This window comes from Pithys albifrons, chromosome 4, assembly GCF_047495875.1.
Source record: "Pithys albifrons albifrons isolate INPA30051 chromosome 4, PitAlb_v1, whole genome shotgun sequence".
Taxonomy (NCBI): Eukaryota; Metazoa; Chordata; class Aves; order Passeriformes; family Thamnophilidae; genus Pithys; species Pithys albifrons.
The window spans coordinates 7,905,653-7,926,716 of NC_092461.1; the positions used below are offsets into that span (position 1 = coordinate 7,905,653).

The 21,064-nt window shown below is 41.6% G+C and overlaps 1 protein-coding gene across 2 annotated transcripts in view; it reads left to right on the plus strand.

Annotated features, from left to right (window-relative positions):
- SLC22A23 (solute carrier family 22 member 23) overlaps positions 1–21,064 on the plus strand; it is a 112,889-nt gene that overhangs the window by 77,474 nt on the left and 14,351 nt on the right. The window contains exons 5-7 of one of the 2 annotated variants that reach the window (XM_071553326.1): positions 5,901–6,028; positions 12,384–12,473; positions 18,019–18,121. In XM_071553326.1, coding sequence (XP_071409427.1) covers positions 5,901–6,028; positions 12,384–12,473; positions 18,019–18,121 — 321 coding nt within the window. The remainder of the gene's footprint in view (positions 1–5,900; positions 6,029–12,383; positions 12,474–18,018; positions 18,122–21,064) is intronic. The other variant, XM_071553327.1, reaches the window with a different exon arrangement.

Here is a 21,064-nt window from a genome sequence, read left to right on the forward strand (position 1 = left end):
GTGCTTCACAATACATGTGAGCTTCTCCCTTTGACTTCCATTCACCTTGTGCAAAGACTTGACTTTGAAATAACAAAAACTTTATAATCTGCTGTAGCATGCATATACATTACAAGCTGCAACACAGTGGGAACTTGGGAAATGGTTCTCTTTGACTGAGGTGCAAGTTGTACTTTGCTGTTACTCTGTGTGCCACTTCTCCTTTAAAGATAACAGTTTTTGAGAGGGTGCATCTCAGCCTAGCTCTCCTCAGATTATGACCACATGGCTACATTTTGCCTTAATACCTATGTTGTGGTTCTGTACTGTCACTGTTTGTTTCTTTGCCTGAGTTATCCAAGAGAGGTTAAAAATCATGTCTGTGAGCTCTTGAACAAGCACACTTGGCTGTCTTGTGTGCATGAGCTAGTCAGCCTTGAATGACACCTGATTTTGTCCCAATTAGCACGCAGTGTACTGAAGTGGTGGGTGGTCTGTGCCAGGCAGTGGCTCAGGATTGTTCCCACAAGGAATTCCCCACTCCCAGCTGCTCCCGCTCCTCTCTGCCCATGGCACAGCTATCCTGAGAGAACTAGGATGAATTTCACCTTGGGAATGGTGCCAGGTCCATCTGTGACTTTATAAACCTCCCAAAAAATCTTTCTTTGTTGTTCTGTCTTAATAGTGACACTCAGTGGCGGCATAACACAACAGAGGCTTATGAGAGTGTTGTACTAAACCATAATAGCAAGAACATACTATATCATTCATATTGAAGATAACACTACAGGTCTAAAATATTAGTTGCTGCACACTGAAAAAAATGAGGGGAAAGGCCACCACACTGTGCAGGACCAAGTTATTTACATACCCATGGGGAGCTCGGCTGGTAGTTGTAATGCCTGACAAGATGAACATGTAAGAATTTGTTATAGTATGTAAGAATTTTTAACAGTTATATTTTTGTGTCAACTTCTTACAGAGCTCTTCTGTGTCCATAATGGTAACTGAGTGAGGATTTCATTGCTTATTCCCAAGGCAGATTTGCCACAGTATGGACAAAATGCAGCACACAGGAGAAAGTTACAAGTCCTTTGCAAAATAATGGTGTGGGGTTTTACCCCTGTATTCTGACATATGACATTTAAGTAGTCTTACCTAGTCACTGTTAATGTCAATGAATAATGATGAGTGTTTTTGTTAATGCATGGTACTGTCCTCTCCCATACCTGCTATATGTTATCCATGTGCAGGTCTGCTCCACAGCCTCCTGTTGAAATGCCCACCAGCTGGAATGCCTTGTATCCACCGCTGGATAGAACCCAATACCAAATGTAATGTTTACAGATATGTGTCCAAAAGGACAGCACAGTAGTATGGAGATGCCTAATAAACATGGTAGATGGCATAGACAGCAGGCACCCCTCCACAGTCCTCTGGAGGCTGCATGCACTCCAGGTGGCTGTGGCAGGGTATCATATGTTCCTGTTGAGAGGTTGTTCCTGGGTGACATTAAAAGCAATAGGAAATGTTAGAATTTATTTTGTAATCTGCAAGAGCTCTGTGGCTTTTTGGCTGTACAGGACAGGCAACTCAAGCAAATAGATCCCCCTCACATAAAGTGGGATATGGCAGCTTGGTAAACAATGGTAATAGCTACAGGATCAGGATTCGTGTTGCCCAGGGTTTTCCATTTGCAGAAATGGAGTCTGGTTGAGATGCCTGTTTAATTATACTGTCGGTACAATATGTGCTTCTCTCTTAGACTTTTCTCTTCCATCTGTTGCATAGTCTCTGGAAAGTGCTACCATTTTATTACCTCTTTCATTTCTTCCAAATGGAACATGGACCCTCAGCATGTGTTACAAGTGAAGGAAAAAACTAACGGATTGGTAATAAAAGGACTGGAAAACTGCACTGCTTATTAATTTGCCATGGTGTGCCCAAAGCAGTGAGTTCGATAACATGCTGTGAATAGTCCCTGTACTGCCTCCTCCTTCCTCTGTACTCTCTTTACTTCCATCTCCTGCTGTGAGAGTGCTGTTTTCCCCTTCAGGCTAGGACTTCGCCCTCTCGCACCTATAGGTTTGCTCCACTTTTGACTGCATGCATATGACACATGCATATACAGTCCCCAGGAAGTGCATGGCTGAGCAGATTGGGCATGGATGGGGGAAAGGGAAAGGCAGCAGATATATTTAGGAGGGGTGAACAGGTGGCCTTGGATACAAAAGTGTCAAGTTGATGCCACTGTTGGGCTTTTAGATCATTCTGGAAGGGCAAAAGGCACCCCTATAAGCCAGACATGGGCACAGGGGTTTGTGACAAGTGTATAAAAAGAAGTTAATAGACATTAGACTACTTTCAAGTGTGTGTATATACTAGAGACATGGGAGAAGAGGAGCTCCAGTTATACAGAGACCTTAGCTCCTCTCCCCTGGACACAGGAAGCTCTGGACAGGATGATGCCATGAGTATCAGCAAAGGTATCAAGAATTTGAAATAAACTCCTGCTTCACTCTAACAGAAATTGAAGAACTGGGAAGGGGTGGGCAATTCTTTTCTGGTGCTGTTAGATGGGATTTAACCTCACCAAGACACAAAGTTGGAATAACTGGGCTCATTGCCCTGGGGCAGACCACTAATTGACACATCACACCCTTTCCATGGACATCCATTTTCCATCCATCTGCATGGGATCACAGTGCTCCTTCCAGCTGCACATGGTACCTTCCTGGTCCTTGTCTGCCAAGAGTTCTTTTCTCCTCTTAGGATTTCTTGGATTTAGGATCTTTTTCCCCTAGTGTCTTTCCACTTGTTCCCCTCTTCTCTCCCAAGCAGTGGCAGCTGTATAACAGGAGATGAATGTCTCCCCCTACCCACCTCCTATTCCTTTCCTTGACTGTAAAAGCATGGCCCTTTCCTTGCTGATGGTGGAAGTAGCAGTCTATCAACCAGCTATGTGAGGAAAACACTGAAAAAACAAAGTTCAGCAGCATTTACTATAGTTCACAAAGGACAAACTGCACACCTTAGGAGCAGGAACACTGAGGGAGCTTGGTGAGCCACGCTAAGGGAGACAAAGGGTGGCGTGGCACAGAGGTGTTGCAATCATGCTCTGTTTAAAACAATGCAGCTAACAGGAACTGTAAGCCAAAGAAGTGACCCAAAAGATGACCAAAAGCTGAACTTTGCTACATCAGCTCAAAAATACATATTACTTTTCACATTCTCACATATGCTAATGACTGAAGTTACTCAAACTCCAAACCAAACATGAAATTACATCAGCTGTAGCTTTAGCTTTTCCCCTCCCTCAAAGAAAACAGTATAAATATAGCTTAATTGGGGAAGAAGGTCAGAGGAAACTCTACCTTTGTACCTTGGGATGGTCAATGGACTGGACCTATCTCTGTCTCATTGTCTGTTGTATGACTCAAACACTTGGCAATACCAAGTGGTTCTTCAGAAAATTCAAAAAGTGAGCTTGTGTTTGTGATCATACCTGTAACACTATTTAGTCATGTCTCTATTTAATGTGTTTATTGATGGCTGTGTTATTCATAGTTTAAGTATTCATGTGTGATTCCACAGACAGTGTACTTGTCACCAGTAATCGAAGAAGCTGCATTTCTGGTCCTTGATAAATGCCACTTTTGTATCTGGCTGTGAGAGTTATTGAACGTGACCAGACTTCTTGTCTGGCCATGACAGTTCATTGGGTGCAACCAGACTAGCATATCACACTATTTGTGAATCTGTAACTGTGGTGGTTCTTATTGATTGCAACTGGACTTAAGAGTGCTGCTGGCTCTGCATTTCTGTTGCTTAGTGTTGAACTGGCTATCACTCAGGGGCTAAGCCCAACCACCCCTCTGATATCGGAGGACCAGCACAAACATAAGGGGGAATTATTTTCTACTGAATGTAATGCAACAGAAAAATTGACCTTACTCTTAGCACAACACAGGTGTCCACAGTCAGCTTAGCTGAGTGATCTGGCTCACCCTTAGCAATAACCTGTCTCAGCTTCATTCAATTAGTATTTAATGCCAGGTGATAAATCATGAGGTGATGAACAGGTTCCTATGCAGAAGTCCCCAGGGGCCAAGGGGTTGTTTTGTCCTCTTTTTTTGGCTTTTGAGTTTGTGGTGGTGCTTGCTCCGGAAACAGAAAGTTCAACAGTAATAGTAGATGCATACAGATGACCCATAACAGCAGGATCATCCATGCCCCACAGGTGAGCTCAGGCACTTGCACAGAGATGAGGTGACCAGCACTTCCCCTTGCTGTGCCTAATACCCTGGGATCAAGGCAGCCCATGAGTTTTTAAAGATCCTTAATGAACCTCCCACTGTTCACACAATGATAGAGTAGCTGAAAGATGTGAGGCTTTAGCACTTCCAGTTTGAGAAACCTGCAGGAGCTGGAAGGTAGAGACTGTGTTTGTCCCCACCCCGTGATGCTCATCCCGAGGTGCAGGTGGCCATTATAGGATTTGTTTGGGACCTGTAAGGAGACAGTTCAAGATCTGAAACTTCAGGCTAGTGGCTGAGGCTGTCTCCTCTCCAGAGCCAAGCATGCAGACCTTTTGCATTCTAAAGATTCTTAGTATTTAAAAAAAATACTTCTGCTATACAAGAGTTTCTGCAGGAGGATATGCCAAAATGTCTATGCAGTGCAAGGGACACTAAATAAGCTGCCAGGTTGAATGGCTGTGGTCATAGCTGTTATATATTTTTATTGGCTGTTATAATTTAAATTGCAATCTGCCTGACCTCTCTCTTTTCTATTTCTTCTTCAAAAAGTACTTTATCTTGATTAGAAGCTTTGCTAAGGTGTCTTTCAAATTGTATCAGTCTATGAGATAGTCAATTGCACCATTATTGCACTGCTTAGAAGTACAAGAACTGGGCAACATCGACAGAAAAAAATCAATGCCTTGTGAAGGAAATCTAAGGTTTAGTATAATATATTTGAAGTTTAAAAGTAGTTGTTAAATTGTTCTTAGTAAAGCGTTTTGGAAGAGTGGTGAAAATGAGGTCTTAATGTGAAAGAAAAATATACTTGGAGTGAGATCTAAAAGTCTTCATATCTGTAGAAGTATGGGAGGGTTTGAGGTTTTTTAAGATCTGTATTCTTCTTTTGGTTGTATATTAAAATAAACTCATCTAAAAAGAAAAAGGAAGAATGATCAGTTAAGCTCATGAGTCTGGTGACTATCAATACTTGAAGGAAACAATTGGATGGAAAATAAACTTTTTTAACTGTATGCACATTTATATTTTTAAGGCAGTTCAATTAACATTGTCTTTACTAAGAGAATATTTTAGAGCAACAACTGAATGTTATCTGTAACATACACAGCACTGACCTGTATAAAAGAATGGCTGCATATATGGGAGAAGATTTTGACATGTTTAAAAATTGAGAAAATCTGTTTCATTATAATCCTAAGAAGTAATTATTCTCTTTCCTCTGCCTTCAAAAGAGAACCCAGATTACTTCTGTCAGCTATTTTCCTTCTTTGGTCTGAATTACCATGTGTTAACTGCACATCTCATTCATTTGCTTCTTGGCAGCAAATGTCTGTTGCAGACAACACTGTCTCCTCCTCCCAGTTCTTTCAAAATTGCATTAATGAACAGAGCACATGTAATATGTTATAAAATTCTAATATATCCTCTTTCCATGGACTAAGATAGTTTCTTTATCATTTGTGAAACAGAGTAAAAGAAGATACCATTAACTTGCACATTCTGAATTGGTTTTGCCTTTTTTCTTTTTGTTTCATGAGTGATTCTTCTGCATTTTCAAATAATTACATAGCTCATGTGGTTAAATGAGCAGGTAAAACTCTTATCAGTTCAACCTCTGACAGAAACTTGGAAGCAACCATAACCTGTCTTCCGTCTTTGAAGTGTTTTCCCAGAGTCCCTTCGGTGGTTGATGGCTACACAACAATTTGAGGCATCCAAGGAACTGATCCTTCAGTTCACACACAAGAACAGGATGAACACAGAAAGCGACATCAAAGGAGTGATGCCTGGTGAGTAGCACAGACAACTGCAAATCCCCCAGCTTTTCTATAAAGGCTGCACGTGGCATTGCTGCCCAGAATTAAATTATCCATTTATTGCCTGTAAAATCATCCCATTCATTCATTTATCCATCCATCCATTCATTCATTTTGCTTTTCTTGAAAATCCATTCCAAACTCCAGCACTGTGTTTAAAACTACTTAGCCTGCTGAACAGTCCTAGTAATTATAGTCTTGTCTTGCAGTGCCGTATGTCTTTAAAGACATCTCTTGAAGAATTTTACCACGGCTACAAGAGTGCGCCTTCAGCTCTGTGTGCCTCTGGAAACTGTGTTATAAGGAAGCTGCTTGCTGGGATCCTGCCCATCGCCCAACACTTCCTTTGTTAGTTTGGAGAAGCAGCAGCACTCACACCCCCTATTCTAAAGTGCCAGACCCATGGGAAACTTAAACCATGTTACAGTTTCTCCTTAAAGCTTTGATCCAGTAGTTCTTTTGCTTTCCTCTCCTGCCTCATTCAAGTGATGCTGCTTTAGGGATGGGGGGTTTCTGCAAGTGGCAGTGGTAGGGTACAGTTTTTGCCTGAGAGTCTAAATTAATTATTCCTTGGTTTACTGATGCTTTTAGAAAGACCTGGCTTCTGTCAACACCAGAATTGTCCCTGAAATAGCCAAGATCCTGTCTTGCAGGGTGCTTTGCAGAAGAGACTCTGTGTTTGTGCTTCTGTGTGTGTGTCTCTAACTACAGCAAAGGTGAAGAGTTTCTGGATCCTTATCTCACCAGTCAGATTTGATTCAGGCTCTCCTCTTCCTTCTCCCTGGCTGACTCTGCCCATAAACACCCATTTTGCACTGTCACTTGCAATCTGCATCAGACTACCCACCAGTCAGAAAACAGTGGAAACACTGCTTTTATTCCCACTTTTTCAAACCCTACCTGCTCTGACCCCAGGGACTTCAGGGAGACCTCACCCAAAAGTGATGCTTCTATGCTTGTTTGATATTTGCTGCCAAAAGTCTTTGGGGAAACTGTAGATTCAGTCAGTGTTGAAGGCATCAGTCAGCACTGGGACAGGCTTCATCCAGGACAGAAAAGTCATCTTTAACATCAGTGCTTAATGAATTAAGCATTCTTCATCAGGGAGGGGTGACAAAGCCTGGTTTGGGTCTGTGTCATGCATATCCAGGTTGCTGGTGTGATTTTTGGTGCATTTGGCACACTGATGTTAATTAGCTGGCTTGCCTGTAATTGCGTGTCTGGGGTTGCAGTTCCTGGACCTGCATCACACAACATGGCTTTGCAATGTAAATGCCATTTTTTCTGGCAATGTTCTGAAAAGCATAGGGGTTTGTGAGCAGCCAATAACCTGGTGATCCCCCCAAACTCCTTTTTGCAGATCTTCCTCACAGTAGATGATAGATTTTGAGAAAACCTATCTCTGAGACTATGAAATGTCTCACAATTGGACTTGAAGTTTCCCAACTATTAAGTTTGGCTTTTCTCAGTCAGCTTCTTGAAATTGCAGTTGAAATAAAATGTATTTTAGGGGAAAGAGAAAACAAATTACCTGAATTAGCTTTAAGGAAAATCATAAAGACACAGCTGTGCACTAGAAGGATTTATTTAAGCCATGTGTAATAATATTGCCCATGGAGGAATGCTAAGTGTCAGAGTGGTTTTATGACCAGTGTTTGAGTGATTATTTTTACCAGCAGTTTCATGGCGTGAGTACGCTCTTGTTTAAGAAGGGGACTCTCTTTTATGTTAAAAGCAGAGCATCCTTTCACATCTTGATCTTGTGGATTCTCTGACATTAAATACATTTCAATAAAGCAGTTGTCAGTGCAATACCTTTGCAAACTGTAGATGATTCAGAACATGGTCATTTCTGCTTCCTTGTTGATGATGGTTTTGTTGGGGATACCCTTGGGATTTTTTGATTATTTCTGGCTTTATCTCTTTACACTGTGCAGCCCCACACTTTAAAGCTTTCCTCACCCAGCTCTGGAGGAATGCTGCATTTCTGTAGGGAAAATGAGAGCAGCATTATCAAAAGATGAAGTAAGATTAATTACAAACTGTTGAAGGAAGGACCTTCTCTACTGTTCTGGTTGCATGGTAGTGTTGATGGTCTGAGTCAGGACAGGAGAAAAGAAAAAATCCTGAATTAAGAATGTGATCAAACCAGAGGCCATGTGTCCTGCAGTGGGTCAGTAAGCAGAAGAAAGCATTTCTCTGCTTTTGTGTGTTGCAAGCACATAGTCATAGTTGCTATAGCAGGGAAGGGGTAAAAAGCTGGTGCTTGTCTGGGAGAAAGGATGCCATTGAGCCCAATGCAGATATCCCCTATTTTCTCTTGACTCCATTGTTGAGCTTTCCTATCTGTGCAGAGGAGGTTTTGTTTGTGATTTGTTTTATTCTTTGTTTTCCATCTGAAAGGGCTGGAAACTGTTTTGCTCTAGTTAGGGGCCATTGTGTCGCTGTTTATTACTCCTTGCTGCACTGTTGTAACAACCTCCTGTGATTGAATTACTCCCAATATATTTGAATGATAAACTGCTCACTTACAGTCCCCTCCAGCTGAAAACACCACTGTAATTTTACTCATACAAACCAGTCAAATTAGTATATCCAATATAACAGATCATTACAGGAGTTACAGTAGTTTCAGGTGTACCTATTTTGATAGTTGATACAAGTTGCATAATAAAAAGAGGAAGGATTCGAGAAGGTGAAGTATTTCTGGGATGGAAGAAAATTTTGAATTGTTCTCCGAGCAGTGAGCAGGCTGATTTTCCTTTCTGAAGAATCACATCATTCCCATTGCCTTCTGAAGGCTTTTATTTGTCCATTTGGCTGCACTGTCCATAGTGGAGAGTGCCACTAGCCTTCTGTAGGGCCTGCTTGCTTCATGGGGAGTTGGCCAATGTGTTGGGTGGAAAAAAAGGAAGAGGAATTTATCTACTGGTTTTGACAGTCCACAAGGTGTGAGTGGTTTGCCACTTGTCTTCTGAGAGATATCTCTAAAGAGGAATAACTAAATGTCCAGAGAGTGGTCCAACTGCAGTTGGAAGGTCTGGCAGCTAATGGAAAATGCTCAGCCAGCAGGATAGTAGAGGAGTGTGCTTAGAGGAGTAGAGGTGAGACAAGGGACATTCATAGCAGCCTGGAGTGCTGTAAATTAACATTGCCCTTATCTTCAGTGGCCTGTCCCAGGGGTGATGATGTTTGCACAAGAGGAACTACTTTCTCAGCGTCTTTAAGTGGCTTTATTTTTGAGGGCTTGGTGTACCTTGTGATTTTGAGCAGGAATAACTTGCCTTTGTAAAGAGATTTTTGGGTTTATGTGGTTGTATTTTCTTCTATAATGTTTAAGAAATCTAGTTGTGTTAATTAGACCTGATTAAACCATCCCTAATACGTTTTGAGTCTCAAAATTTCACCAGCTGGCTTAACACTTTGCCCACTTTTAGAAATAAAAGTCAAAATTTATTTTTGCATCAAGGAAATGATTTTTATTCTACTGCATATTGAAATATTGTTTTTAAAACAGGCTTGTTGCAGTTTGTTGACAAATATTTCAAAACATTATCCAAAAAAGTCAGCTTCAATCATGTACAAATTAAATATTTTGATAATATTAATTCAGTCCAGTTTTTTTCACTACCAGTTTCTGAAGAAACTTCACCGTCTCTTCTCTGTTTCCCTGTGGAACAAGAAACAAACATACATTTCAGTGCAGCTGCAGCACAGTCATTTTGACTTTAGTGAAATAGATGCCAAGGAAGTACTGAGATCTGTTTAATGAACAGGAGAAAAGGTTGTTTAAGGGAATTGGAGACCCCAAAGCACCAACTGTCCTTGCACCTTTTGAAGGTTTGTTACACTTTAGATGGCCTTCATTATTTTTTAAGAATGTATTTTTTTTCTTCCTGTGGGGATGAAGGGTCTCTTTGTTGCCTGGAACAGGTTGTGTCCTGCAAGCTGGTCTTGGCTGCACCAGCATCGAGCCCTGCCCTGTCTGGCTGTGCTGAGAAATGCAACCCTTGAGATGTCATATCAGCAGTTACCTGCATGTCAGCCTTGGTGCTTCCATGGAAACTCACCTCTGTGCAGTTCTCTTTGGCTTCCCCTGTGATGGGAGACATTTCAGATGTTCCTTAACATAAAATAACTGCTTGACCAGGCTAAAAAACAAAGCTCCCTTTTTGCTCATCTCTAGATGAAAATGCAAGGCAGAGTGCTCCTGTGAGCAGTTAGGTTACAGCTGTTCCTTTCCAGGTTCCTTTCGAAGCTTAGAGAAATTATATTGATTTAATCACAAAAAGTGGCCAGGAAAGATGAAGTGTCCAAATAAATGTTAATTATTTAGCGTGCAGGATGACATGGAGAGGATGAAGGCATACTCTGTATGTGTATGTGTGTGGAGTGAAGTCAGGAAAGCTGTGGCTTTCAGGGGCTTTCCCTCTGAAGAAAAAAGGATTGAATTATCTTTCATGTTTCTTGCTACAGAGCAGGCTTCCATGACTTTTCTTTTGTACATAAGCTATTTTTCTGTTTTGTTTTGCTATGGGTTTTATTCCCTAAGCATGAGGCTTGGATCTATGTAATTATGTGCTTTTTCTTTTTCCACTGGGTAAATAGCAGAGGGAAGGGTGAAAAAACTTCTGAAAGTTAGTCTCTTTGCCTTTAAAGCTTAACTCATATCCTTAGACCATCATACTTACAACTGCACTACTGTTTTAAAGCTTGTGGTAGGTCAAGAGTGCATTAGCTAGAGAAAGAAAGCAAGTTGCCCTGTGATACTGCTACATATAAACCTGCCAGAAGTGTTCTTTTACCAGATCCTGTTTCTTAGGTGTTTAATGGTGCCAGACTTAAATATCTCATGCAAATCCCAGGGGGTGGTCAGGTAAACGTGGGAAATGTAGTTCAAACAGTTCAAGATGCTGCTTGAAGATAGACATTAAAAAGGACTTTTAAAGGCATCTTAAAAAGGACTGTGGGTCAGCCACAGAGATTTCTATCTCAAAATTAAAAAAAAACAAAACAAAAAAAAGCCAGTGATTTTTGTTGCCCTCGTGAATGTTTAATCAGCTTTCAGGAAGGTCTGGGTTTCTCCTGATAGGCTCCTGTTGTCCAGTAATAGGAACTGATGCAATCTGTGCAACTCTTTCAGGATGTGGTGTACATGATAGTGATTAACAAGGATAAAATCAATCAGCTGAGCCCTCTTCTCCTGGCTAGGTCTGTGGGAGTGGAAGAGGAGAGCCCATGCATGGCCTGCCTGTATCCCTAGCAAGGGTGGTAGACATATCTAACAGCATTAGGTTTCAGAGGGGACAGAGGTAAAAGGGTGCACTCTACTGAGAATTTACCTCTCAATGCCACTGGGAAAAGCCAAATATGCTGGAAAATTTAAATGAAATGAAAAAGAGGGTTGTGTCAGCCCCTATTTGAGCTTGAATGACTTTTTCTCACTAGTTGAGTTCTCTGCAGACTCTCACTGGCTGCACTCCAGCCTGTTGATTTGTGCCCAGCTGGCACACAGGGTCTTTGTCCACAGTACTACCTACCCTACCAGAGGAGCTGGCTTTACAGGGCAGGAACCATGTGCACAGGGCTGGCAGCAAGCCCTGGTGCTGATGGCACTTCCCTGGCCCATGGGCACAGGGAGGGGAGAGGATGGGTGAGTCTGGATACAGATGTGAATGGTAGGAGAGGAGAACCAAGTGGAGGTAGAGAGCAGTAAGGGGAGACCAGTGGACAGTGAAGAGAGGAAATAAGAGACTTTAAAAAGTTGTGGGAGCAAAGGACAAAGATAGTTGAAAGGGACTTAAAGAGACAAAAGCAACAAGAGACTGGGAGGCAATAATGGCTGTAGAGGAAGAAGAGAGGAAAGCTAGAGCATGGAGACCAAAGGAGCTGTGATCATTTGCTTCCCCCTCTTCCAGAACAAGCTGTCAAGGCCAAGGATTTGGTGCCAGCCTTCTTTTGTGAAATCCACTGCTAAAATGTGTGCTCCACCCCTCCATGCTGCCCAGCTCACTTGCTCTGCCTGCTGAGGTTTCATCCATAGCTCTGGCAACAAAGAGCAGCAATGCATGTGTGGGTACCTGAAACCTCCTGATGGCTCAGACATGGCTCCACATATGACATTTGAGGTGCTCTTTGTGGGTTTTTTTTTTGTTTGGTTTGGTTTTGTTTTAGTATTGGTGATATTAGAAGAATATAGATGTCGACATGTCCCACTCTGGGAAGTGGAAGAAATCAGGTTGCCTGGGCAACCCTTGCTTGGCCTCCTGGCATGAAGGCATGTTGATACAGCCTTTAATAACATGACTACAACCTATTTTTTCCACAGGGCATAGGATGGACGAATCAGTGCATAGGATGGACGATGATGTGGGAATGAAGCTGTTGTCTGTTCCTCATTTGTTGCAGAATTTGGAAGGTGTGTAGTGAATGAGGCAGAGGGTTGCAGGAGGAAAGAGGACAGTGTTGGGGAATTGAAGCTGAATAGCTCCTGAAGAGCTGTACTTGTTCTCTGTGTCTGAGAGGGATGTTCTTGTATGATGATGGAGATTTCCCTGCAATCAGGCCCTTTCAGTGCTGTCCCTAATCATAATTTCTTCAGCGTTTGTCTCTAGCATGTAATTCTGGGACTTGATTTGCAGAAAGCTGAGAGCATTTATATCAGCACCTACAAGATGTGTATTACTGCATAATTTTTCACATTCTGGACACAAATCTTTGTCTTGTATCTCCCTGCCTGCAAAACAGGAATAATCTTTGCCCTTATTCTTACAAGGCGGTAGAGATTATTTCATTATTGTTTAAGAAACACATGTATATTCTGACAGCACTGTAGGAATGCCTGTGAGGAAATCCATGATTTTTTTGTACTCATTGGGAAGTTTGGATAATCAGGCTGAGGGGCACATGTTGAATGGGAAAGGTGAGATGTCATTAATACCTGCCCATTTGCTGACTGCAGTGAGCATTCTGGGGGAAAAATTAATGTGGTCACCTAAGTGCTATAGCATAATGTATATGAGCAATGGAAGATTGCAATGGCAACCTTATGTCTGGCTTTTTCTTTTTTTAATGTAATGAGAAACACAGGATTGAAATAAATTATTGCAATCAGTTCTTAGCTGTTATAGAGCTACCCAGTTGCTCTCATGAAATGAGATTCATTTTAAATGCTGTTAGTATTTATGTCCAGTGCTTTTAATAGAAGGCCATTCCAGTCTCCTTATTGTTCTTGTACTGGGGTACATTTTAGCATTCAATTCAAATACACTTTAGGTGTCTGTGTTCATTCTTTTTTCCCCTTCCCATTTGCTCCTATCTGTGGCTGTCTTAAACCTCTTTTTCTCTTTTCCCCATGCTTTGTGAGCAGACAGCAGCCCCATTCCCTTGCTAAGATGTTCTCCTCTATCTCCTCTGCTTTTATAAATGAGCTTGCCAAAGTTTTATTTTCTCTAATACTGATGACTAGAATTATAAGAGTACCAGCATTTCATTGTCTGAATTGAAAATACCTCATGGCCTCAATAAAGTGGTGCCATATAGTCACTTGTGTTCAGGGAGTACATAATCAAGGCCAACACAGCTTTTGCTTATCTTCCACCAGAAACATTTCCCCTTAATCCCTGAGAATCTTACTTTGTATTATGTATTTTCACTTGCTTTACCACACAGGGTCTCAGTCTCACCAAGTTCCCTCTAATGGCTTGTTTCTGTGTTGTATTTACCTTTGGTAGTTGTATTTACCTTTGTCACCAGCAGACTTTATTGGTACATTTCTAAGGTTTTTGCCAAGCTCCCTATTAAGGTTATTTAAGCTGGGGTTTGTTTTTCTTTTTTTCCTTTGTTTGTTTGGGGGGGTTGTTGGGGATTTTTGTGGGGTTTTTTTTAGGGTGAGGGGAATAAGATGGCTCACCCCACCATTAATGTCCTACTATCTGCTTACGATTATGTTTTTTTATCCCTTATTGCTGTCTGCCCATCAGTCAGCATTTTACCCACCTCATAATTTCTGTATGTGACTTGATAGCCTTCAGTATTTCTTCACTACTAGCTTTGAAAAATTGAACCATTTGGATTGCTAGTCCTCCATGATAATAAATAAATAAATAAGCACAAAGGGAGTTGATGGAGACAGAAGTCCTGGAAGGTATAAATAAACCTGTGTACCAGTAACTTACTCTGCCTGAGAGTAGATTGTCTCAGCTCTGTATTTTGGCCTGATTTACCTCCTGCTGCAGAGCTGTCATGCTCTGTGCATTGATTGAGCCTCTGTGCTGGGCTTCCATAGCTCTTTTCATGTTCAAAGAGCTACTGACAATATCATTTAGCAACCAGAAAATCCAGCAGAAGTCCATCACCACAGGACACTTGTCACTTTGGACATCCTTTTTCAGCTGCTTGATTTGGGCTTTTGTCTATTTTGTCTATGCCAAGTGATGCAGAGATGTGTGGCTTCGTTTGAAGGCATTAAAGATACTTTCTGATTTTGAAAGCCATGCTCCTGAAACATAGAGGATCCCATGAGAATTCAACAGTGTTGGGAGCTGGAAGCTGGTAGGATTCTCCTTCCCATGAGACTTTTAGTGTATCCCTGTGAATAGTTTTAATTTCCACTGAGATATAAAGAATTAGCTTGTTGACAGTTTTCCTACTGAGTCCCTGAATAGAAAGCCTAGAGTGCGTGTGGGCTCTGGAGTATGGGAAAATTTATTAGGGGCCTCCAAGTCAATGGATAAAAATCTTTTTGTTTTCCACACTTTTCTTTCTGGTAAATCAAAATTGAAACATTTAGTGCAAATTCCTTCTTAACTGGTGACTTCAGTTGATGGTAGGAGGAGTTTTTATTGTGTTAGTCCTGAGAGAGCAATAGTTTGCTTTCATGGGGCTTTAATAGGCTTTGGCTTGACTTGTCTTCTATCTTAACATTGACCTATGAAGTCCAGACAGCCTAAGAGCTGTCACTCTCCTTGTGCTCATGACAGTCTGTCAGAGCAGGTCCTTCCATGCAAGCAGGCTCCCTCCAAAGACAGCAGGTCACTTTTATATGAGCCAGTTGCGTAGCTGATGACATTTTTGTAAGTCACACAGCTTATTTGTTCCCATCTGAATGGTATTTTGGTTCTTGTAAGTGATTGATTTTGCTGTAGGGTCAGGAGTTTTGGTAAATATCTGACTGGTGTATGTGGAAACAAAGGAAGGAGAAATTCATCAGGAAGATGGATGGTGTGCGAGACTTGAAAGGAGTCATTCATCTGAAGCAGGTGACTTAGATTTGGAGTTTTAACAACATCTAGAGAGATGGAGGTGTAAATAGATGGTAGACCCAGAAGGCTTTTAGTAAAATATCAGGTGCTGTATGCATGCTTTGGTGTAAAGTTTGAGACCCATTTTCTTTTCTTCTTCTTTTTTTTCTTTCCTTAGTTTTTCTCCTTCCCCCCCCCCCCCCCCCCCCCCCCGCCCAATTCATTTTTTTTTCATTTTCTATCTTTAATGCTTTTAATGCTGTTACATCTGGAACCTCTTTTGAGGCATTTTTGTATAATGACTCAAGGTATCCACAGAGTGTAGCCTCCATCAGAGCAGAAGCAAGTGTCCACTGAAGAAAGACTTCTGCACGAGGCAGGGGAGGGAAGGGGTAGAACAGCATTTCAGTGCAAAACACTGACAGGAATTAGTTTAGAAGCACTGATTTATGAGAAGAGTTAAAAGGAGACCTTGGTGCACAGGAGAATGATGAGTGAGAATAGGTAAATATATGGATTATGGGAAACCCTAATGAGTGAACAAAGCAGGAGTGGAGGGGAAAATGATGTTTGGTTCCGAAGAGAAGTGTAGCCAAGTGAAGTGTTGCTTCTCTTAACATTTTTAAATTGTGGATCATTAAAGCATATATTGACACTAAAATCTACTTTCTCTTCTGTAAGAAAAAAAAATTACTCTGAGAAACAAAAAACAAATGAAGAAAATCTGAAGGATGTGACATTAGGGACTATCTTCTGCTGACAGAAGATGAGATACTTTACTTTGATAGGCCAGATTGTCCACACGAAATCTGTGCAACATATGTTGTTTGGGTAATGAAATTCATTGTTGCCCTTCAGATCAAATAGTAAACAGCCACCAACAGCCTTTCAAAGCCCTTGTGCTTCTTCTAGTGCTTACTTTGACTTTTTTTGTTGTAGGTGGTTTGGTTTGGGCTCAATTACAGGCTTTACAACTATGTTTTTATCTAACTGTTTCTGTTCTGAATTATTTTATTCCCACTTACTCCTTTCCAGAATCTTGTTACAAAAAATCATTTTGACCTTTTTCTTTCAGAGAAAGTACCATCTTTTTTATTGCTTATTTTTTAATATAACCCTGATCCACCTGCTGAGCCTGCTGAGGGCTTCTGTAATACAAACATTAATTTAATCAATTTCTTCTTTTGCTCTATTTCTGCTTTTGTGATCTTCATGCTGCATAGATTCTGGGGAGAAATGGCCATTATCAGGTAGCAAGGAAAGTAGTATGGCAATAATCTGCTTAAGTACAATCATTAATACAAAATACCCTTTGCTGCTTTTGTCGAAAGCATTCCCAGTAGTTGCTTTAGACGGAAGACCAGGAGTGACCTGTGAGCAGTGAATAGCTCAAGTATTTGCATATAAATAGTGTTTGTTTGATTTATTATTTTTATGATACACTTTTCAAATAACAGCAGGCAAATGTGGTTTTGTTTAGTTTGTAAATTCAAGGGAATTTCCCTCTCCCTTCTTCCCTTTCAGCTTGCTTTTATTTTCCCGTGTCTTGCAGCTCTTTAAGAAATTGCTATTCAGTGGAGTGAGGCAGAGGTCAGGGCAGGCCAGTGTGGACAACTGAGGACATCAGTGCTAATTGTGTATGCAGCAAGGGAACACATGCACCGTTCAGATCAGGGCTATGCTGCTGCCTTGAAACACAGTCAGGCTGGAAAGCAGCAATGCCTCTTTACCCCAAAAAACAGTCCTAATCTGTACTTTTGGAGTGCCCCATTTTTGTGATGCTTCTTTATGACTACTGCTTCTTCTGTTCTTATTGGACTTGTTGCTGTCTCACTGATCCTGTAGCTTGGAAACAGGCTGCTTTGACATGCTTAGGTAGGTGTTGACGCTCTAAATTAAAGATACTTGGGAAATAAGCAGTGCCCTTCATTTTTGTCCTCTGCCAACAAGGGTATCAGATGCAATGTTTGCAAGGCCTGTGTGTTATTAATAGCATTGCATAGAAAAGTTAGCTTGGAGCTGCCCAGCACTTCAAGGACATGGTGAGGCTTTAGCTCTGAAACACAAAGTCACCACAGCTGCTGATATCCAAAGATTCTTCTTTAAGGAAATGTCCTAATGTTTAGGACATCCATTACAACAATTTTAAATATTTAAAAAGGGGGTAGGATGACAGAGGATAAGCTGGCCATAATGTCCTAAAACCACTTCATCCTGAAACCTGCATTTGAACAAACCTCAAAGGGTTCCCAGGAAATATAAGTTTGAGCTCCAGTCCTTTCTGTGGCTTTTCAGGTGTGCATTGCACAAAGGCAACAGGGCTTGTAGCTGCACAAGTGCAGTTCTGTCTGTGACAGAGTTTAAAAATCAACAGAATCCTGAAGCTTTTCAAGAAATTTGGTATCATGCTTGCTGGGATCAAGCTCCATGCTGCTTCCCTTTTACATATACAAATACGTTTTTAACTGAGAGAAAGTTTGGAGTGTGAAGGAGTTCTTAGGTAGTTTTTCTGCCCCTAGAAGGTTAAGGGAAACCTAAAAGAACAGGAGGAACCCGTGATGGACTTTGGGCAGGCTGTTCAACATTTTTATACTTCCTGTTAGTGTAATCTATAGTGTCCTGCTCTCCAGAGCATCCCTCAGAATATCTGTAGTTCACAAGAAAATCTTCTCCTTCTTGCTCTTCCCAGTGAAAGGTTAATTTTGGTTTGGTTTGTTTCAGAGCTGGAAAAGGAAATCACCAGGAGACCGAAGAAAGTCTGCATTGTTAAAGTGGTGGGAACAAGGAACCTGTGGAAAAACATCGTAGTGTTGTGTGTGAACTCGTAAGTTGAATCTCCTTCTATTTGAATAGTTGTGTGGTCACTCAACTAGAAGCAGCAATGGGAAATGATGAGGGAGCTCCTGTGGTTCCAAGTATGAGATCCTTCATTAATGTCTCTGATAAACAATCCTGGAAAAACACCAGTTGTTGCAGGAAACTGTTCCATGGCAAATGTGGAGGAGCTCATTGGCTGCTTCAGGCAGAAGAACCACATGTCTTCTCAGGTGCCATGCTGCAAAAAGTGCATTGCTCTCACCAGTGCTCTTGTGTGGCCACGTGCTGGTACATACTCATGCATGCAGACATCTACTGCTTGGCATCTCAAGTGGGTTTTTTTGAAACTTTTAATGCCACAGGAGTTTAGGTTCAAATTGTTTACATCTCATAGAGCTGTGTTGCAGAGAAAGGGGTGGCCTATAAAGCAAGTAGAGCTTCCTTGTATAACAACTGTCCTTGATAGGTCTTCAAAGGCAGATTACAAAGTGCTTCCAGCACTCCCAAGTCATGTACAGAGGACACAGGTAGAATGTGAAGCCTCTCACAAACAATGTGGTGCTTCCTTCCTAAGGCTTCAGCTTGGATGTGCTTACGAGGGGGAAACAAAAAATCAGCCTGAGGGTCTTGCACCTTACAGACTCTGAGACTTTCTGTCTAGAACTGAGCAACTTGTAAAGAGGAAATAGATGGAGTTGCAAATTCTGGGAGGGCACCAACAGTGGGTTTTCTAATTTTTCCATCTTGTAAAATGTCCATTTGAATTTCTTTCATGATTTTTTTTCACATTGGAGGTGAGGACAGAGAAGACTGGGAATCCCCCATTCTCCAGTAGGTTTAAAAGCATGTAGCTGTCTTGTGAATTTTTCTTCAGCACTTCAGGACGTTATTCTGCAGCCCTGACTCCTGTTAAGAGGTTTGTGGGTCAGTCATATCCCAGAGGGGACAGCCCCTGTGCTGGGCACGTAGTCATCCAGAAACACACAGACTTCAGGGCTCAGTCTCCAGTGTTATTTGTTGTGGAACAAGTTCTGATCTCACGAGTTTTGTGTCTCTCTTCCACCCACCACTGAGTGATTCTCTCTGCTCTGAAACAGTGTTTTCCTCTTAGGCTCAACTGGTACATTTAACAGCCATTGTTAATTGTACTTGTGAAAAATGTTTATGTGGGGAATTCTCCCTTTCTCCCTCACCCTCGTTAATTTTGCATGTTGGCAATTTCCTAAAGCAGAGCTAAGCAGCCCAAAGGATAACTCCTGGCATTAGCACATGGAGGCTGTTTGCCATCCAAGCAGAGCATGAAGCAGATGTATGTATGAGGAAATAGATTTTGTGTTTATTTTTAGGAGGTAACAAGAAAAGATTGAACTTTAATTCTGTTGTTCCTCTTTATGGAGCTGTGTGGAATTGTAGTACATGGAAAAGGAACCTTTTGCAGGGAATAATAAGGAATCAAGGGAGCGAGAGCTACTCAATTTTAAAAGTAACAATTCTGAGCTGCTTAGCAAGTTATGAGAATAGGATAATTCTTGAGGAAGCAGGCTGGAAAGCAAAGTCCAAATGATACAATAATTTAGCTTATAGGCCATGGCCTAAATAACAACTTCCACAACTGTGTTCACATGCGTAGAAGAGAAAGACACAAGATGATACACTGGTTAACTCTGCCCTTTTATTGCTATTGTTTGGCTGGTTAATGTTTCTCTTATGGGAGGAGTCAGTTATAATATAGCTATCCAAACGTCATTTTTGTGTAACAGCAAACACTTTTGCTGGGTTTTTACCGAGGGGTAGGTGTGTTGTGTTGAGTGTGATGTTTTGAACTAGAGCACTGACTCACAGGTTTGCAGGGGAAATTCCTCAGGCCCTGGGCTGTCATGCACTCAGTGACTGCCTGTTCCCCCAGCTGTTTCTGTGCTTATTTCCATATCCAGTTTACATTGACAGAGCTTCAAATCCCTCACCCTCAGGACGATAGAAGTGCATTAGTGTAATGTACCTGCCATTCATTTTTTTTTTGAGGCCTGGACCTGTGCCTGCCACTCTGTCAGGCACAATTAATTTATGACATGAGGTTTGTCTTGTCTAAGTGCCAGGGACAAGAGGCTCTTTCTAGCAGAGATATTTGAGCCGAGATGGGTGCAGCTGAGAGAGCACTGACCTTTCCCATAGCTCCTCTGCTGCAATTTTGCACCACATCAAGGGTGTTGCTGAGGCTTCTTATCTGTGTGACCCCAGCCCCCGCTCTTCCTTCCTTTTTTTTCCTCTTCTTTTTTTTGGAAGGGCAGAGTGGGACAGGAGAAAGAGGAGTGAAACAAGGTGGCAAGATGTTGGTCACTGACATCAGGAAGAAACTTTTAAAAGAGGAGGCACATTGCTATGAAGGGTGGTGTAAATGTGTAGGTTGAATTAGAGCATATTGTTTCATGATTGTAGTAATCATTGCAGCACTGTACAACTTCAAATACTCTTTTCTCAGGGGTTTTCAGTTTTAACAGACTGGCTTGGGAAGTGACACGTAATGTTTGTATTTACAGTGGCCAAATGCCACAGGCAGGTGGGTCTTCCTGGAAGACACATCTGTCTTGCATGGTGTTTTGCTGTCCAAGCACAGAGGCTGTACTGGCTTTGTGGTTGTCAACAGATGGACTGGGAACAGAGAGATGTCCTTCTCAGGGTACAGGAGTTCTCAAATACAACAGAAAAACCAGTCACGTGCCAGGAATCCCTATAGAGTTGCTCATACCCCAATTGTACTATGAGCAGCAGCTATATGAATAAAGCCAGCAGAAGTTTGGTTGAATAGAGGTTTTTCTTTTTGATTATTACTTATTTTTACAGTGGCATCTAAAAGTGTGAGGTAAGGTTTTTTTGCACTAGGTGTTTTATTCCTGTAGCAGAAGAAATTTTTCCTGCATTGATGTGTCCCTACACTGAGCTCCATCACAGT